This window comes from Pristis pectinata, chromosome 10, assembly GCF_009764475.1.
Source record: "Pristis pectinata isolate sPriPec2 chromosome 10, sPriPec2.1.pri, whole genome shotgun sequence".
Lineage (NCBI taxonomy): Eukaryota > Metazoa > Chordata > Chondrichthyes > Rhinopristiformes > Pristidae > Pristis > Pristis pectinata.
Window position 1 is genome coordinate 95,532,070 of NC_067414.1, and position 20,907 is coordinate 95,552,976.

General features: G+C 51.6%; 1 protein-coding gene across 1 annotated transcript; it reads right to left on the reverse strand.

Annotated features, from left to right (window-relative positions):
• Window positions 1-377: 377 nt before the first annotated feature.
• On the reverse strand, window positions 378-19,332 carry LOC127575520 (left-right determination factor 1-like). The gene is made up of 4 exons (XM_052025453.1): window positions 19,032-19,332; window positions 7,194-7,437; window positions 4,212-4,448; window positions 378-1,044 (listed from the first exon to the last, which is right to left on the reverse strand). The coding sequence occupies exons 1-4, from the start codon at window positions 19,330-19,332 to the stop codon at window positions 714-716; spliced, it is 1,113 nt and encodes a 370-aa protein (XP_051881413.1). The 3' UTR covers window positions 378-713.
• Window positions 19,333-20,907: the final 1,575 nt, after the last annotated feature.

Below are 20,907 nucleotides of genomic sequence, written 5' to 3' on the forward strand. Positions count from 1 at the left end.
TCATTAAGTGCTTCCAACATTGTGGCTGAGTTCCCATCAAGTGGGACGTTTTGCGATAACAGTCAAGGTATCACCAGACAGTGCTGCCATTAATCGTGGCGTCCTGGCTCCCAGGGCAGGAGCAGCGCCCTGGGATCGGTGGACACCTAACCGGGCAGGGATCCGGGCGAATGACTGTCCCCAGAAGTTAAGTTCAGGGCATGTTGAGAGTGTGTAAAGTTGATAGCAGTTGACATGAGATGGTCGGATTAAAGACCCAGCCGCTCGACTGATCCAAAGCAGGAACGTTGATGTCTTGGGTTACCTCACACCGACATGATTCAACGGATAGCACACTGAGGAGTGAGTCGGCCCTTGGAAGACAACCCCATTCCCAAAACCATCATCTTCCCAACGGGGACCAGGATAGAACGATTAACGCCGAGACCCTCCCGCGGCGCCCGACGACAGGAAATGGATCTGGCGGGGTCGATTCCGGATAAAAAGCCCTCCACTTTGAGGGCGGAGGCTCGACGAGAACTCAGCAACACCCCTCCCCGAATAAAACCCTCTGCCCTTCCTGCTGGGGTGGCCATCAAGAGAGGTGGCAGGGCCGGTAACCACGGTGACGTAGGCCGGCTGGGCCTAAAGTGGAAGGAGGGGAGGGTCAGTGGGCGGGGGGGGGGGCGGGGAAGGTGCTGTCAAGGGTGACAGGTCAGCACTGCCCCAGCCGGCTATATGACCGAGATGTTGTCGGTGCTGCAGCCGCACTTCTCGGTGATCATGTTGGGGAACTCGGCCACCTCGATCTCCGTGTAGTCGCCCTTCTTCACCAGGTACATCATGGGCAGCGAGGCGCTCTCCACCGCCGCGCAGCTCCTCTCCCCGTACTCGAAGGGCCACCGCGGCTGCTTGCACCCCCCCACGCAGCGGAAGGCCTGGTAGCCGGGGGGCTCGATGATCCAGTACTGGGTCCACGCCAGCTCCCGGAAGTTGATGAAGTATTCCTGCCTGCAGCACGCTCTGCTCCTCCGGGTTCGGCTCCCCCCGCAGTCGCCAACGGCACTGGAAGCAGAGGACACAACGTGGTCATTCACCAACACTGCAAATCCAAGAGCTCGTTCCTCAAAGGGATGAGAAGCATGAGCTGAAATGGGAACAAGGAAGGCACCACATCATCTGTACTTTCTCAGGAGATTCGTCATGTCGCCGAACTCACCAACAAACTTCCACAGGAGATTCGGCATGTCACCGAACTCACCAGCAAACTTCCACAGGAGATTCGGCATGTCGCCGAACTCACCAACAAACTTGCACAGGAGATTCGGCATGTCGCCGAACTCACCAGCAAACTTCCACAGGAGATTCGGCATGTCGCCAAACTCACCAGCAAACTTCCACAGGAGATTCGGCATGTCGCCGAACTCACCAACAAACTTGCACAGGAGATTCGGCATGTCGCCGAACTCACCAACAAACTTCCACAGATGTTGGAAGCGTCCTGACTGGGTGCATCACGGTCTGGGACGGCAATTTGAATGTGCAGGAGTGTAAGAAGCTGCAGAGAGTAGTGGACTCAGCCCAGTACATCACGGGCACATCCCTCCCCACCATCGGCAGCATCTACAGGAGGCGCTGCCTCAAGAAGGCAACATCCATCGTCAAAGATCCCCACCATCCAGGCTCTGCCATCTTCTCGCAGCTCCCATCGGGCAGGAGGTACAGAAGCCTGAAGTCCCCACAGCACCAGGTTCAGGAACAGCTACTTCCCTTCGACCATTCGGTTCTTGAACCGACCGGCACAACCCTAATCACTACAGTTTAACAACACTGTGACCACTCAGATCAATGCACTAAAATGGAGTTTGTTTTTCTTTTGTTCTAATTGTGTTTTTTTCCTTGTGAAAATTGTGCTTAATTTATGTTTTTCTTGTGAATGCTGCTTACCTGATGCTCTGTGCCTGTGATGCTGCTGCAAGGAAGTTTTTCATTGCACCTGTGCACACATGGACTTGTGTGTGTAGCAATAAACTGGGCTTTGACTTTGGACAGCAGAGTAGTAGGGGGTGGGGACAAGGAAAAATGGACTAATAGGAATGGCAAATGAAATTAATTTGGATAAATACGAGGTGTTGCCCTTTGGGGAGACAAATGAGGGTAGGACTTTCACAGTGAACGGTAGGGCCCTGGGGAGTGTTGTAGAACAGAGGCACCTAGGACCACAAGTACATAGTTCCCTGAAAGTGGCATCGCAGGTAGACAGGGTGGTGAAGAAGGCATTTGGCACGCTGACCTTCATCAGTCAGGACATTGAGTAGAGAAGCTGGGATGTTATGTCGCAGTTGTACGAGACCTTGGTGAGGCTGCATTTGGAGCATTGTGTTCAGTTCTGGTCACCCTGCTATAGGAAAGATGTCATTAAGCTGGAAGAAGTGCAGAGGAGATTTACGAGGATGTTGCCGGGACCCAGGGGACTGAGGCTGAGCAGGTTGGGACTTTTTTCATTGGAGTGTAGGAGAATAAAGGGTGATCTTATCGAGGTGTATAAAACCATGAGGGGCATAGAGAGGGTGAATGCACTCAGTCTTTTTCCCAGGGTCGGGGAATCAAGAACAAGAGGGCATAGGTTTAGAGTGAGAGGGGAGAGATTTGATAGGAGCCTGAGGGGCAATTCTTACACCCAGAGGGTGGTGCGTATGTGGAACGAGCTGCCAGAGGAAGTGGTTGAGGCAGGTACATTAACAACATTTAAAAGACATTTGGACAGGTACATGGATAGGGAGGGGACCTGATAGAGGTGTATAAGATGATGAGAGGTATTGATCGGGTGGTTAGTCAGAGGCTTTTCCTCAGGGCTGAAATGGTGGCCACAAGGGGACACAGGTTTAAGGTGCTGGGGAGTAGGTATAGGGGAGATGTCAGGGGTAAGTTTTTTACTCAGAGAGTGGTGAGTGTGTGGAATGGGCTGCCGGCAACGGTGGTGAAGGTGGATACGATAGGGTCTTTCAAGAGACTGTTAGATCGGTACATGGAGCTGAGTAAAATAGAGGGCTATGGGTAAGCCTTGTAATTTCTAGGGTAGAGACATGTTAGGCACAGCTTTGTGGGCCGAAGGGCCTGAATTGTGCTGTAATTGTTCTATGTTCTATATTTCTATGTTCTATGTTTAGAGGGACGTGGGCCAAACGCGGGCAAATGGGACCAGCTTAGATGGGAATCTTGGTCGGCATGGACCAGTCGGGCCGAAGGGCCTGTTTCTGTGACTCTATGACTCTATAAGTCAGCCACTTCAAGTCCCCTCGCCTGCTCTGTTCTTCAGTAGGTTCTTGGCCTCTGCAGCGAATGAAAGGTCAGAAGGACAGTCAGGGCCTTTGTCCCAGGGTAGGAATGTCAAATACTAGAGGGCATGCTTTTAAGGTGTGGGGGGGGGGGTAGATTAGTGGGGATCCGGGGGAACGATAGAGGTGTTTGAGAGGCTGTTAGGCAGACACATGAATCTGCAGGGATTGGAGGCATGTGGATCGTGTGCAAGCCAATGGGATTTAGTTTAATTTGGCCTCGTGTTCAGCAGACATGGTGGGCTGAAGGGCCTCTCCCGTGCTCTGCTGTTCTGTGGCTGATGTTCTAACTAGCCGATGGTGGGAAGAGACAAACATCACCCGATGGAATTCTCCAGCCACGTACCAATTGGTAACCAACCCTGCAGAGTTGGCTGGGTCTCCCTGACTCTCGACTCTACTGGCATCACGGACACCAGCCTCCCCTCCTTGGACTCTGTCTTTAACTCTCGCTGTTTTGGGAAAGCAGCCAGCATAATCGAAGACCCCACCCACCCGGGTCATTCTCTCTTCTCTCCTCTTCTGTCAGGTAGAAGATACAGGAGCCTGAGGGCACGTACCACCAGACTTAAGGACAGCTTCTACCCCACTGTGATAAGACTATTGAACAGTTCCCTTATAGGATGAGATGGACTCCTGACCTCACGATCTACCTTGTTGTGACCTTGCACCTTATTGCACTGCACTTTCTCTGTAGCTGTGACACTTTACTCTGTACTGTTATTGTTTTTACCTGTACTACCTCAATGCACTCTGTATTAACCCAATGTAACTGCACTGTGTAATGAATTGATCTGTACGATCGGTATGCAAGACAAATTTTTCACTGTACCTCGGTACAAGTGACAGTAATAAACCAATACCAATACCGATAGCAAGGCCAAGAGGACGTACCCATATTCACTGAAGCTGAGGGTGTAGAGGACCAGCTCCGGTTTTCCCAGCATCCGGTTGGTGGGATCCTGGGAGGTAAAGCTGACGAACCTGGCCAGCTCAGCCGCATGCCGCCCCGGACGCTCAGCTTCAATCCACACCTCCAGGTACATGCGGAGCTCCTCGGTGTTCTGCCAGTAGTGGATGGCCTGGGTGACATCGAACATCTTCCAACCAGAGTCGAGGATGGGGACCAGCCTATCACGGGGGGGGGGGGGGGGGGGGGGGGGGGGGGAGACACAGCGCGCGTCAGTCAACGGCAAGGAGAGCACCCAACCCCTTGGAAACATGATCCCACTTCGCCGGCCAGTGAACAGTTCACCTGATGATCGGCCTCCCGAATGGGGGCAATGTGAACTGTTGTATTGGGCGAGCCTTTTCCAAAGGGCTGGCACGGGTTCAATGGGCTGAACAGCCTCCACTTTGTGCTGCAAGTTTCTATCATGGACCTGGTGCATCTGTTCCACACCCAGGGATGTGTTCTTAGTCAAGGTGAAACAACTCTCTTACATTCCCAAGGACTTTACTCCTTGGAGCATAGCAGACTGAGGGGTGATCTTCTCGAGGTGAATAAAATCGTGAGGGGCATAGATAGGGTGAATGCACACAGTCTTTTTCCCAGGGTTGGGGAATCAAGAACTAGAGGGCATGGGTTTAAGGTGAGAGGGAAGAGATTTAAAGGGGACCTGAGGGGCAACTTCTTCACGCAGAGGGTGATGCATATATGGAACGAGCCGCCAGGGGAACTGTCATAGTCATTGAGCAATACAGCACGGAATCAGGCCCTTCGGCCCAACCAGTCCATGCTGACCACAGTGCTCACCCAGCCAGTCTCAATTTCCTGCATTTGGCCCATACCTTCCAAGCCCCTCCCCTCCATGTACCTATCCAAGTGTATTATGAAGCTATTAAATAACACTATTGTACCTGCCTCACCCACTTCCTCTGGCAGCTCGTTCCATATACTCACCACCCTCTGTGTGGAAGAGTTGCCCCTCAGTTCCCTTTTAAATCTTTCCCCCTCTCACCCTAAACCTATGCCCCCTAGTTTTGGACTCCCCTTCCCTGGGGAAAAGACTGTTACCGTCCACCTTGTCGATGCATCTCGTAATTTTAAACACTTCCATAAGGTCGCCCCTCATTCTCCTATGTTAAAGGAATAAAGACCCAGCCTGGCTAACCTCTCCCTGTAACTCAGGCCCTCCAGTCCTGGCAACATCCTCGTAAATCCTCTCTGCGCTCTTTCCAGTTCAACCACGTCCTTCCTACAACAGGGTGACCAAAACTGCACTCGGTACTCCCAAGTGCGGCCTCGCCAACGACTTGTACAACTGCAACATAGTGTCCCAGCTCCTATGCTCAATGCCCTGACTGATGAAGGCCAGCGTGCTAAACGCCTCTTTCACCACCCTGTCTACCTGTGATGGTGCTTTCAACGAACTATGCACTTGTACTCCTAGGTTCCCCTGCTCCATTACACTCCCTAGTACCCTACCATTCACAATAAGTCCTACGCTGGTTTGACTTTCCAAAATGCATCAGCTCACACTTATCCATATTGAAATCCATCCACCACTCCTCAGCCCACTTCCCTAACCGATCAAGATCCCCCTGTAATCTACTATAACCTTCTTCACTGTCAACACCACCTCCTAATTTTGTGTCATCCTCAGACTTACTGATCAAGCCTTGAGCACTCGCATCCAAATCATTTAGATAAATAATGAATAACAGGGGTCCCAACACTGACCCCTGCGGCACACCACTAGTCACTGGCCTCCATCCCGAGAAACAACCTTCAACCACCACCCTCTGCTTCCTACCTCCGAGCCAATTTTGAATCCACCTGACTAGATCTCCCTGGATTCCGTGGGACTGAACCTTCCAGACCAGCCTACCACGCGGGACCTTGTCGAAGGCCTCCAAATAGACAACATCCACTGCCCTACCCTCATCTAACTTTTTGTTTAAGTCTTCAAAAAACCCTCAAAGGTTCATCAAGCATAACTTCCCACACGCAAAGCCATGCTGACTCCTCCTAATCAGACTCTGTCTATCCAAATACTTGTAGATCCTGTCCCTCAGAATTCCCTCCAGTAACCTCCTCACCACTGACGTCAGGCTGACCGGCCTGTAGTTCCCCGATACAATAACAACATTTGGTACAAAAACAACATTTAAAAGACACTTGGACAGGTACATGGATAGGAAAGGTTTAGAGGGATATGGGCCAAACTCAGGCAAGTGGGACTAGCTTGGTGAGCACCATGTTTGGCATGGACTAGTTGGGCCGAAGGGCCTGTTTCCATGCTGTATGACTCGATATGGTTCAACCTGACCAGCGCGCTAAGCCTTGATTTAGTCGAACGCAAATCACGGGACTTTTCGCCGGGATATGACCCTGTCAACAGTTGCCCACAACTGAACGTTCCCAAATGGAGGATACAGACCAACCGATGGGGGGGATGGGGCAGGGGATGTGGGAAGGTGGGATGGGAGGGTGGAGGGGAAGATCGGATAGGGAGGTTGAGGGGGAGATCGTCTGAAGGGGAGGGTGGGGGAGTGATTTTTAGGGTGGGTGGTGGGGGGGGAGATCGTCTGATAGGGAGGGTGGGGGGACTGTTTGATGGGGAGGGTGGGGTGAATAGCGGGTGGAGGGGAGGTTTCGTAGGGGAGGGTGGGGGAGATCGATGAATGGGGAGGGGGGAGAACGATGGATGGGGAGGGTGGGGGGGGTAACAATGGATGGTGAGGGTGGGGGGAGACCGATGGATGGGGGAGGCTCGGGGAGGGAACGATGGGGAGGGTGGGGGGAGGAGAGGCGTCTGATGGGGAGGGTGGGGGAGGAGAGGTGTTTGATGGGGAGGGTGGGCTTAGCCTTCTGACGCCTCTCTGTGCCTTGCCGTCATTATTGGATGGTGTGGGGTCTCCCTGTGCCCTTACCTGGAGTCGATGAGGGAGGTCCTATTGGTGCCGTCGGCCAGGGTCTTGACCCAGTACACACTGACCCTGGCGTTGTTGACTGGCCGGCCGTGTCTCCGGGCAGGGAGCTCTCCCTTGCGGACGCCCTTCTTGAAGAGCTTGAGCTCGGCCAGGGTCACCTCGCTGTTGTCGGGGATCAGCCCCTTCATGTCGAAAACCAGCCTCTGCCTGGTGGGGTCCGAGTAGAGCACGTCGCCGGTGGTGTCTGGGGAAACAGGACAAGGGGGGGTGAAGCCGCAGGCAATCAGGACGACCGTGAGTGGGAGCTCAGCCCTGCCACTGGCCAGTTCTACCACCTAGCAGCCGATCCGGCTCGTGCCCTCGAATACAAACAAACCTCCAGGCCACACGCTGCCCCGTTGGAGCTGCTGGGACCTTGCACCAAAGCTGGTGTCCACCCTTCTGGCCGTCAGCATTGCTGCGCGTGGGATCTTTCCGTGCGCGTGGGGACAGATGTTTATAGAATTGCCACCCTGTATCAAACCCTGCGGTCAGGCTGCAATTGGGGAGCACTGTGTGCAGTTCTGGTCGCCCCACAACAGCAAGGATGTGAAGGCTTTGGAGAGGGTGCAGTAGAGGTTCACCAGGATGCTGCCTGGATTAGAGAGTATGAGCTATAAGGAGAGGTTGGACAAACTTGGGTTGTTTTCTCTGGAGCATCGGAGGCTGAGGGGAGACCTGATAGAGGTTTATAAAATTATGAGAGGCATAGATAGGGTAGACCGTCAGAATCTTTTTCCCAGGGTGGAAATGTCAAATACCAGAGGATACAGCTTTAAGCTGAGAGGGGGAAAGTTTAAAGGAGATGTGCGGGGCAAGTGTTTTTTACACAGAGAGCGGTGGGTGCCTGGAACAGCCTGCCAGGGATGGTGGTGGAAGCAGATTCAATAGTGGCGGTTAAGAGGCTGTTAGATAGACACATGAATATGCAGGAAATGGAGGGATGTGGATCATTTGCAGGCAGAAGGGATGTAGTTTAATTTGGCCTTGTGTTCAGCACAGACATTGTGGGCTGAAGGGCCTGTGCTATACTGTTCCGTGTTCTAAGTGACTGCCAGTCTCCTCTGTTGCTGTAATTATTCCCCAACAAGTAAAGGCTGTCAGGAGTTAAACCAAGGCAAAGATCTATTGCAACACTGTCACGCTGAAGATTTTCACCACTGTCCATGGGCAGGGGACTCTTGCATAAACAATAGACAATAGACAATAGGAGCAGAAGTAGACCATTCGGCCCTTCGAGTCTGCACCGCCATTTTGAGATCATGGCTGATCCTCAACAATCAATATCCTGTTCCTGCCTTGTCCCCATATCCCTTGATTCCCCTATCTATAAGAAACCTATCTAGCTCCTTCTTGAAAGTGTCCAGAGAATTGGCCTCCACTGCCCTCTGAGGCAGTGCATTCCACAAATTCACAACCCTCTGGGAGAAGAAGTTTTTCATCACCTCTGTCCTAAATGGCCTAGCCCTTATTCTTAAATCATGCCCCCTGGTCCTGGACTTCCCCAACATCTGGAACATAATAGTCCATTTCTAGTCTGGGTGTGGAGAGATACTGTCAGACTTGGGGGTGGTGAGAGCTGGGGACAGACACAAGTCACTCTGAGCAGCAGGACAGGCCTAGGATGCTATCAAAATGCAGATGGCACTGAGTCTCAGGACACTGGGTCAGATATCTGGGGTTGAGGTGAGGAATATCCTCACTCCAAGGTTGGTGCAACCCTGGAATTCTCAACCAGGGGGTTGGAGAGGACAGGGGGCAGAGTATGTTTAAAATGGAAATGGATATTACAGCTCTCTCTCCTTTGAAAACACACTCATTAGTACAGCTCTCCCTCCAGTGAAACACACTCATTAGTACAGCTCTCTCCTTAGTGAAACACGCTCATTAGTACAGCTCTCTCTCCAGTGAAAACACCCTCGTTAGTACAGCTCTCTCTCCAGTGAAACACCCTCGTTAGTACAGCTCTCTCCTTAGTGAAACACCCTCGTTAGTACAGCTCTCTCCTTAGTGAAACACGCTCATTAGTACAGCTCTCTCTCCAGTGAAACACCCTCGTTAGTACAGCTCTCTCCTTAGTGAAACACGCTCATTAGTACAGCTCTCTCTCCTGTGAAAACATACTCGTTAGTACAGCTCTCTCCTTAGTGAAACACCCTCGTTAGTACAGCTCTCCCTCCAGTGAAAACACCCTCGTTAGTACAGCTCTCCCTCCAATGAAACACACTCGTTAGTACAGCTCTCTCTCCTGTGAAAACACACTCCACAGTATGGAATCACACTGCACAGAAACAGTCCTTTCTGCCTACCGTGTCAACACCGACTGTCAAGTAGCATCGATGCTAATCCCATTCACCAGTACTTGTCCCCAACCTTCCCTGCCCTCTTCAGATCCTTCTTAAAGGTTGTGAGAGTCTCTGCCTCCACCAGCCCCTCAGGTAGTGCTTTCCAGACTTGCAGCTGAAAAGTGTCCCTCTGATCTCCTGTTCACCTCTTCCCCCTTAACCCTAAATCCATGCCCTCTGGCCTTAAGGCACCTCTGCCGAGGGAAACATTTCCTGCTAGCTACACTATCTACCCTCCTCATAATTCTCTCCGCCTCTTGTCAGGTCATCTCTGAGCCTCCTCTGCTGTGAGGCAGCCTCTGCAGTGTCTCAAACCCTCCATCCCGGGTAACACACTGGTGAACCTCCTCTGCACCCCCTCCGGCATAATCACCTCCTTCCGACACAGTCGAGACCAGGACTGCACGCAGCACTCCCGCCATCGAGGACATCTTCGAGAGGCAGTGCCTCAAGAAGGCGGCACCCATCAGTAAGTACCCTCACCACCCGGGACATGCCCTCTTCTCGTTACTACCCTCGGGGAGGAGGTACAGGAGCCTGAAGACCCACACTCAATGATTCAGGAACAGCTTCTTCCCCTCCACCATCAGATTTCTGAACGGTCCATGAACCCATGAACACTACTCTCTTTTTGCACTATTCATTCATTTTGAAATTAATTTATAGTAATTTTATGTCTTTGCACTGTACTGCTGCCGCAAACAACAAACTTCACATCAGAAGACAGTGATCATAAACCTGATTCTGATTAAATCTGATTCTGATGCTGTTGCCTAATCAACGTTTTATGAAGTTGTTCTAAGACCTCCACCCTCTTGGTATTCCGTGCCCCGGCTGATGAAGGCAAGTCTCTCAATTGCCTTCTTCACCATTATGTCTCCTTGTGCTGTCACCTTCAGAGATCCTTGTATATCAAGGATTCGCTGTTCCTCAATACTTCCCAGGGACCTACTGCTCATTGTGCCTGTCCAATTTTTATTCGCCTCCTCACCACTGAAAGTGACCATGGCAACAATGGCTAACACCAGGGCGACAATGGCTAAAACAAGGGGACATAATTTTAAGGTGATTGGAGGAAGGGGCATGTCAGGGGTAAGTTCTTTACACAGAGAGTAGTGGGTGTGTGGAACGCACTGCCGGCAGAGGTGGTGGGGGCAGATACATTAGGGACATTTAAGAGACTCTTAGATAGCCACACGAATGATAGAAAAATAGGGGGCTATGTGGGAGGGAAGGGTTAGATAGATCTTAGAGCAGGATAAAAAGTCAGCACAACCTTGTGGGCCAAAGGGCCTGTACTGTGCTGTGGTGTTCTGTGTTCTATGTTCTCTGTTCTATGTTCTATAGTTATAAAACCATGAGGGGAGTAAATAAGAGGGTCACGGTCTTTTTTCCCAGGGTAGGGAAGTCTAATGCTGGAGGACATTGATCTGAGGTGAGAGGGGAAAGAGTTAAAAGGGACCCGAGGGCAAATTTTTTCACACAGATGGTGGTGGGTACGTGGGACACGCTGCCAGAAGAAGTGGTTAACCATCGCACCAATGCTCAATACCAGGGCACCAGTGCTCAATACCAGAGGGCATGGCTTTAAAGTAATGGGTGGGAAGTTCAAGGGAGATATCAGAGGGAGGTTTTTTACCCAGAGAGTGGTTGGGGCATGGAATGCGCTGCCTGGGGCGGTGGTGGAGGCAGGTACGCTGGTCAAATTTAAGAGATTACTAGATAAGCATATGGAGGAATTTAAAATAGAGGGATATGTGGGAGGAAGGGGTTAGGTAGTTTTTTAGGCGAGGTTTAAAGGTCGGCACAACATAGTGGGCCGAAGGGCCTGTATTGTGCTGTACTTTCTATGACTCTATGATCACTGTGCCAAAGGATTGACGGGAACCGATGGGGAGACGTCCAGGATACAACATTAAAAAGACTTTAGACAGGTACATGGATAGGAAAGGTTTGGAGGGATTATGGGCCAAATGCAGGCAAATGGGACCAGCTTCGATGGGCATCTTGGTCGGCGTGGACAAGTTGGGCCAAAGGGCCTGTTTTCCGTGCTGTATTACTTTATGACACTTTGTGGTTTATACGGACTTCAGTAAGAGCTTTAATGAGTGTTAAAGGCTGGTCCAAAACATTTGAGATCATGGGATCCAAGTCAAGTTGGCAAATTGGATCCAAAACTGGTTGGTTATAGGATGACAGGAGATGAGAGTGGAGGGTTGTTTTGTGATTGGAAACCCATGACCAGCCATAGTACCACAGGGGTAGGTACTGGGATCCTTGCTTTCTGTATGTCCTATCACAGCTTATAAGATAAGATCTCTTTATTAGTTACATGTACATCAAAACACACAGTGAAATGCATCTTTTGCGTAGAGTGTTCTGGGGGCAGCCTGCAAGTGTCAACACGCTTCCGGCGCCAACATAGCATGCCCACAACTTCCTAACCCGTACATCTTTGGAATGTGGGAGGGAACCAGAGCACCCGGAGGAAACCCACACAGACACGGGGAGAACGTACAAACTCCTTACAGACAGCGGCTGGAATTGAACCGGGGTTGCTGGCGCTGTAATAGCGTTACGCTAACCGCTACACTACCGTGCCTGCCAGATGTGAATGCAGGAGGTATGATTAGCAAGTCTGAAGATAACGCAAAAATCTGTGGTGTTGTTGATAGTGAGGACGGGCTACAGAATGGTATTGATCACAATGACATTGATATTGGGCGGGGCAATGGCCGATGTGTGCGGTGATGCCATTTTGGGTCAGCCCTGTAGTGCAGTAAATAGAATCACTACTTCACAGCCCCGGTGACCCAGGTTCGATCCTGACCTCGGGTGCTGTCTGTGTGGAGTATGCATGTTCTCCCTGTGAGGACGTATTTGCCTCGGGCACCCCAGTTTCTTGCTATATCCCAAGGATTTGTAGGTTAATAGCCTGCTGTAACTTGCCCGAGTGTGTGGGGTGGGGTGGAGGTGTAATCTTGGGGTTGATGGGAATGGGGGGTGGGGGGGGCGTTATAGGTGGTGAAGAGGGCATTTGGCACGCTTGCCTTCGTCAGTCAGGGCACTGAGTACAGGAGTTGGGATGTCATGTTACAACTGTACAAGATGTTAGTGAGACCATACCTGGAGTATTGTGTGTAGTTCTGGTCACCTTACTGTAGGAAGGATGTGATTAACTAGAGAGGGCGCCTAAAAGATTCACGAGGATGTTACCGGGACCAGAGAGCTTGAGTTACAAGGAGAGACTGGATGGGCTGGGACTGTTTTCCCTGGAGCAAAGGAGGCTGAGGGGTGACCTACGAGAGGTTTCTAAAATCCTGAGGGGCATTGATAAGATGGATGGTCACTGTCCTTTCCCCAGGGTAGGGGAGTCTAAAACTTGAGGGCACAGGTTTAAGGTGAGAGGGGATTTAAAGGGGACCTGAGAGGTAAGTTTTTCACCCAGAGGGCGGCAGGTATGTGGAACGAGCTGCCAGAGGAAGTGGTAGAGGCGGGTACAGTTATGTTTAAACGACATTTGGACAAGATCGTTATGGGAAAGGTTTCGAGGGATGCGGGCCAAATGCAAGCAAGTGGGACTAGTTCAGGAAGGCATCTTGGTCAGCATGGACGAGTCAGGCCGAAGGGCCTGTTTCTGAGCTGTGCAACTGGACTGGTCTCTGTGACTCGATGGAATGTGAGGATTGGGACAAATGGACGCTTGATAACTCGATAGCTTTACGTTCTCTAAACATCCCTGAAGGTGGCAACACGGAACATACAACATTAGGAACAGGCCCTTCAGCCCACAGTGCCTGTGCCGACCACTTGAATTGGAACTAATCCCATCTGGAGCAGATGGTCTATATCCCTCCACTCCCTGCCTGTTCCTGTGCAGGTAGCTGGGTAGACAGGAAGACAGGATGATGAAGAAGGTATATGGGTTACTTACTTTCATTGGCCAGGTCACAGGATATAAGTGTAGCGGTTAGTGTAACGCTATTACAGCGCCAGCGACCCGGGTTCAATTCCCGCCGCTGTCTGTAAGGAGTTTGTACGTTCTCCCCGTGTCTGCGTGGGTTTCCTCCGGGTGCTCCGGTTTCCTCCCACATTCCAAAGACGTACGGGTTAGGAAGTTGTGGGCGTGCTATGTTGGCGCCGGAAGCGTGGCGACACTTGCGGGCTGCCCCCAGAACACTCCACGCAAAAGGTGCATCTCACTGTGTGTTTCGATGTACGTGTGACTAATAAAGAGATCTTATCTAACTTTATAAAACTTTGGTTAGGCCACAGCTGGAATGGTGTGTGAAGGCCTGGTCACCAGTCCGTAGGAAGGGTGTGACTGCACTGAGGAGGGTGCGAAGGTGATTCACCCGGATGCTGGAGACACAGGAGGCTGCAGATGCTGGAATCTGGAGCAACACACAATCTGCTGGGGGAACTCAGCGGGTCGAGCAGCGTCTGTGGGGGGAAAGGGTACAGTCGATGTTTCGCGTCCTGATGCAGGGTCTCAACCCGAAACGTCAACAACACCTCTCCCCCAACCCTCCACCCAACAGATGCTGCTCAACCCGCTGAGTCCCTCCAGCAGATTGTTTCACCAGGATATTCACAGGGTAAAATTAATTGGTAAATTGGTTTATTGTTGTCACATGTACCAAGGTACAGTGAAAAGCTTGTCTTGTATGCTATGCATACAAACCATTTCATTACAACAGTGCATTGAGGTAGTACAAGGGAAAAATGCAGTTAGTTACAGAGACAAAGTGCAGTGCAGACAGACAATAAGGTGCAAGGCCGTGATGAGGTAGGTTGTGAGGTCAAGAGTCCATCTTATCGTGTTAGGGGACCGTTCAATAGTCTAGAATAGAAGCTGTCCTTGAGCCTGGTGGTATGTGCTTTCAGGCTTTTGTATCTTCTGCCCGATGGTGAGGTCTTTGATTATGCTGGCTGCTTTCCCAAGGCAGCGAGAAGTGTAGACAGAGTCCATGGAGGGGACGCTGTGTCCACAAACAGAAGGGATGGACCATTTCAGTTATCAAGAGACACTGGACAGGCTGGGTTTGTTTTACTTGGAGCAGAAGAGGCTGAGGGGTGACCAGATAGAGGTGTGTTTGGACGACCACTTGAATAACCAGGACATAGAAGTCGACGGACCAAGTGCTGGTAAGTGAGATTGGTATAGATGGGTGCTTGATGGTTGGCATGGACACAGTGGGCTGAAGGGCCTGTTTCTGTGCTGAATAACTCTACTAGCCGACAGAGAAAAGGATGGAAGGATGTGCTCAAAAACTCCTTGAGGAAAAACACAACATCCCTACTGACCCTGGGAATTCCATCCCAATGTGGAGGAAGGGCATTTGGGGTGGTATTGAGAACTTTGACCCCACGCATCAGGAGCACACACAGAGCCCCCCATGTAAGTGGGGGGAAGGCACACACCGCCTTGCAAACTACCTACCCTGAAGGCTGCCTGACTGCCCCACTTGTGGTTCCCACATTTGGCCCCATCAGCCCCCTCAGGACCCACACACCTGGAGCGGAGGCAAGTTACCCTCCCTCCCAAGTGAATGTCGGAGAAGATGGAGAATTCAAATGGCACCAGGGACATGGAGCTTCAAGGTCTCAGAAACCAGAAACCCCCAAAGCTGCGAAAACCACGATGATGCTGGAGGAACTCAGCAGGCCAGGCAGCATCCGTGGAGAAAATCAGGCGGCCAATGTTTCGGGTCAGGATCCTTCTTCAGGACTGGAGGTAGGAAAAGGGGGAAGCCCGATATATAGGAGGGAAAAGCAGAGCAGTGATAGGTGGACAAAAGAGGGGAGGTGGGGTGGACACAGGGTGGTGATAGGTAGATGCAGGTAAGAGATAGTGATGGGCAGGTGAGGGGGAGGAGGGGAGAGCAGATCCACCGGGGGATGGGTCAAAGGTAAGGAGAGAGGCAAAAGGGGCTAGGAGAAGGAAGAAGAGAAGAAGCACGGTGGGGGGGGGGGGGGGGGGGGGGAAGGGATACCTAAAGTGGGAGAATTCAATGTTCATGCCGTTAGGCTGCAAGGTTCCAAGACGGAAAATGAGGTGCTGTTCCTCCAGTTTGCGCTTGGAATTCGCCCGGCAGCAGAGAGTTCCTCCAGCATCACAGTGTTTTTCATCTAGATTCCAGCATCTGCAGTCCTTTGTGTCTCTAGTATTACAACCCCAAAGTTGTGAACAGTGAAATAAATCTCGGGAGGGGGATAAATTCCGGAACAGAAACACTTTGCAGGGCTGGAAGGAGAGAGTTTTGGAGATTCATAGATTCATAGAATAACACAGCATGGAAACAGGCCCTTCAGCCCAACTGGTCCAGGCCGACCAGGGTGTCCATCCAAGCTAGATCCATTTGCCCGCATTTGGCCCATATCCCTCCTAACTTTCGTAGAACCATAGAATCATAGAATCATAGAACAGCACAGCACAATACAGGCCCTTCGGCCCACAATGTTGTGCCGACCTTTAAACCTCACCTAAGACTATCTAACCCTTTCCTCCCACATATCCCTCTATTTTAAATTCCTCCATATGTTTATCTAGCAATCTCTTGAACTTGACCAGTGTACCTGCCTCCACCACCACCCCAGGCAGCGCATTCCATGCCCCAACCACTCTCTGGTTAAAAAACCTCCCTCTGATATCACCCTTGAACTTCCCACCCATTACTTTAAAGCCGTGCCCTCTTATATTGAGCATTGGTGCCCTGGGGAAGAGGCGCTGGCTGTCCGCTCTATCTATTCCTCTTAATATTTTGTACACCTCTATCATGTCTCCTCTCATCCTCCCCCTCTCCAAAGAGTAAAGCCCGAGCTCCCTTAGTCTCTCCTCATAATGCATACTCTCGAAACCAGGCAGCGTCCTGGTAAATCTCCTCTGCACCCTTTCCAACGCCTCCACATCCTTCCTATAATGAGGCGACCAGAACTGGACACAGTAGTTCCCATCCATGTACGTATCTAAGTGTCTCTTAAATGTCATTATTGTACCCGCCTCAACCACTTCCTCTGGCAGCTCGTTCCACATACGCACCACTCTCTGCTTGAAGAAGTTGCCCCTCAAGTCCCTTTTAAATCCTTCACCTTAAACCTATGCCCTCTAGTTTTTGATTCCCTTTCCCTGGGAAAAAGACTGCGTGTGTTCACCCTGTCTAGAACATAGAACAGTACAGCACAGGAACAGGCCTTTCAGCCCATCGTGTCCGTGCCAAACATGATATCAATCCAAACTAATGCCACCTGCCTGTACATGATCCATATCCCCACGCCCGCCCCCATTCCCTGCCTGTTCACGTACCTGTCTAAGTGCCTCTTAACCCCCACTAGCGTATCTGCCTCCACCACCACCCCTGGCAGCCCGTTCCAGGCACCCACCACTCTCTGTGTAAAAGAACTTGCCCCGCACATCGCCTTTAAACTTCGCCCCCCCCCCGTCTCGCCTTAAAGCTGTGCCCTCATGGTTTTATACACCTCTGTAAAGTCGCCCCTCAGTCTCCTGCACTTCAAGGAATAAAGCCCTAGCCTGGCCAACCTCCCTCTGTAAGGGAGACATTGGACAAAGATCTAGTTGAAGTCAAAATGGAGTTTATTGTCACCTGCACAAGTCCATGTGCGCACAGGTGCAATGAAAAACTTACAGCAGCAGCACAGGCACAGAGCACAACATTCACTAGAAAAACATAAATTATACATAATTTTTACAAGAAAGAACACAACTAGAACAAAAGCAAAGTCCATTTTAGTGCAAAGTGGTCATAGTGTTGCTAAACTGTAGTGATTAGGGTTGTTCAGGAACCGAATGGTTGAAGGGAAGTAGCTGCTCCTGAACCTGGTGGTGTGAGACTTCATTCGGAGAACTCGCTCAGAGGTCCAGCACAGGTGGATGGTCAGAGCGGCCTCTTTCTATGCTGCAGCAAGGGACAGCCAAGGCACGCAGCCTGTGCTTAACCTCGTTTCTCCCAGCTGTCCGGGAGCGCTCACCTCTTGTCTGCAGGAGATGCTGTGCTAAATTCTGAAGGTTAACTTCTGCATTCCAGACAAGCACAAAGCTGGCTGCTGCCTTTGTGATTCGGGAGGCTGCGAATCACTTGGCAATTTACAGCTTGTGACAGATTGTGAGGCCTCTCAGACAAGGCTGAAGAGTGATGTGTGTAACACATTTAGTGGCAACTGATTAGATTTGCACAAAAGCAAAGCCACAGGGTAAAATAAACCTTGCAAGTAGGAAGCTGACCTGACCCTGATTCAGGGAGGTGAGGCTCCTCCTGGTCGATGAGGCAAATAGAACTGTTCCCCACCCTTGGGTCCAAATTTTGGTGGGTGAGGGGAGAGGATGCACACAATTTGGCCCAGTTACTGTGGGTCAAACTGACAGCAGCATTACTTTTGGCCCGTATCCCTCTAAACCCTCCCAGCATGAGGATCCGGGGAGAGGGGTGAGGCGAGGTATTGGGCAGGGTGACCTGGAACATACAGGGGCAACGAGGAAAGTGTGTAGTGACCTCAAAGATGCAGAAGACCCTCACAACCCGGGACATGCCCTCTTCTTGTTACTACCATCGGGGAGGAGGTACAGAAGCCTGAAGACCCACTCTCAACGATTTGGAAACAGCTTCTTCCCCTCAGATTTCTGAACAGTCCATGAACCCATGAACACTACCTCGTTATTCCTCTTTTGCACTATTTCTTTTGTAACTTATAGTAATTTTTATGTCTTGCACTGTACTGCTGCCACAAAACAAATTTCACGACGTGTCAGTGATAATAAACCTGATTCTGATTCTGCGTTCTGCCTGTACCCCAGTGACTGCACATATACGCACTCCATGATCATAGACACATTGACCACACACTCCTACAGTAGGCACACTCCTGGACTGTGCACACTCCAGAACTACACACTCCTAGACTACACACACTCCTGGCCCCCACTACACCCCACCACTACACTCCAGGACTATACACACTCCTGGACTACACACACTCCTGGACTATGCACACTCCTGGACTACACACCAGGACCACACACACTCCTGGATCACACACACACACACACACACACACACACACACACACACCTGGATCACACACACACACACTCCTGGATCACACACACACACACTCCTGGATCACACACACACACACACACACTCCTGGATCACACACACACACACTCCTGGATCACACACACTCACACACTGTGCCCACTCCCGGACTACACACTCCCGGCTTGTGCAAACACACACCCTGACACAGCCACCATCACCGAAAATGTGCTGCTGCTCTCCCCACCCCCACCACACCACTCCCCACACCACCCCCCCCCCCCACACCCCACACACCACCCACCCCCCACAGGCACTCTGGACAGGCCCATCTCCACACGGCTCCCCCGTAAAGGGCAGTGGCCTGGGGTTGTTGGGGGGAAGGCAAAGGCTGGATTTACCTGCGTTGCCAGGAACTCCCCGCAAGATGCCGGCCAGGCTGGGCAGGGCCCTCCGCTTCCTCTCCTTCTCCTTGTGGAGCTGCAGCATGGAGAGGTACTTGTTCCTCAGGCGGGTGGGCACCACCACCTCCTCCAGGTCCCTCTTGGTCAGGCGCGGGACGTCCGCCAGCCCCAGCTCCCTCAGCACCGCGTCCCTGACCTCGTGCCCGAGCCGGTCTCCCTGAGGGTCACAGCCAACCCGTACCACCCAGACAGAGCAGGACAGCATCCCAAGGCACACCACATTCCAGACTCCGGGCATTTTCTTTCTCCACCCTAGGATTTTCCTTTCAAGCCTTTCCTTTAAGAGTCCAGTCCAGTTGAGCACAGCACCGGTTGAAGCTGCTGGTTAAATCACCGTCCACAGACTGACAGGGAGACCGAGCTCACTGTATTTAAAGGGGGAGTCAGGCAAACACTGATCTCGTGCTTCCAGACAGAGTCCGATACACAAAAGTTGAAAGGCAGGCACTGGAACTTCAAAGAGGCAGGAGATTTAACACCGCGACGCCCTGCACTCAAAGCAACTTGACTGACATTTTTTCACCCATTGGACAAATCCTACTGGATTAACTCAATCACAGGTACACTTTCCATTTTCCATGGGGGCAGATTAACGAGGTTGAAAATCCCAGCAGGTTTTTTTTCGACACAAACACTGACACAGCTCCTGAAAGTTTATCGGACTCCCCGCGTGTTATTGAGCTGTGTTAGGCTGGCGTGCCCATTGGAGAAGAGAGGATGGCTTCTGTCTCCCTCCGTCTCATCAAATCAAACGGTTCCAGAGCGGTTGGTGATGAATCTGCGGTTCAGGCAGGTTGATGTAGGGATGGGTGGAGCGGGCAGCCACCGATTCCCCTGCCTCTGCCCTGGCTTCGTGACAGAGAGAGGTGGCACAGGGTCCCCACAGGTGCCTGTCTGGATTATGCACACTCCTGGACTATGCACACTCCTGGATTACACAGGCTCCAAGACTACACACACTCCTGGACTACACACCAGGACTACACACACTCCTGGACTACACACACTCCTGAACTACACACCAGGACTACACACACTCCTGAACTACACACACTCCTGGACTATACAGGCTCCAGGACTACAAACACTCCAGGACTACACATCAGGACTACACACACTCCAAGACTACACACAGTCCGGGACTACACACACTCCTGGACTACACATGCTCCTGGACTATGCACACTCCTGGACTACACACACGCTGGGACTACACACACTCCTGTACTACACACACTCCAGGACTACGCACGCTCCTAGACTACACACACGCTGGGACTACACACACTCCTGGACTACACACGCTCCTGGACTACACACACTTGAGGACTACACACACTCCAGGACTACACACACTCCAGGACTACGCACACTCCAGGACTACGCACACTCCTGGACTACACACACTCCTGGGCTATGCTCACTCATGGAAACACAGGACACTGCAGACACTGGAATCTGGAAGAACACACAAGGCACTGGAGGAACTCGGCGGGTCGGGCAGCATCTGTGGAGGGAAATGGACAGTTGACATTTCAGGTCCTTATCTCAGGACTCAGGAATCAGGCCCTTCGGCCCCCAGAGCTGTGCCAAACATCAACCTCATTTTATTCTCCCCACATTCTCATCAACTCCCCCAGGATCCACCCCTCACCCCCACACTGGGGGCAATTTACAGTAATCAATTAACCGAGCAACTCGCTCGTCTTTGGGACGTGGGAGGAAACCGGAGCACCTGGGGAGGGGTAAACCCACCTGGTCATGGGGAGAACGTGCAAACTCCACACAGAGAGACGGTGCCCGAGGTCAGGAT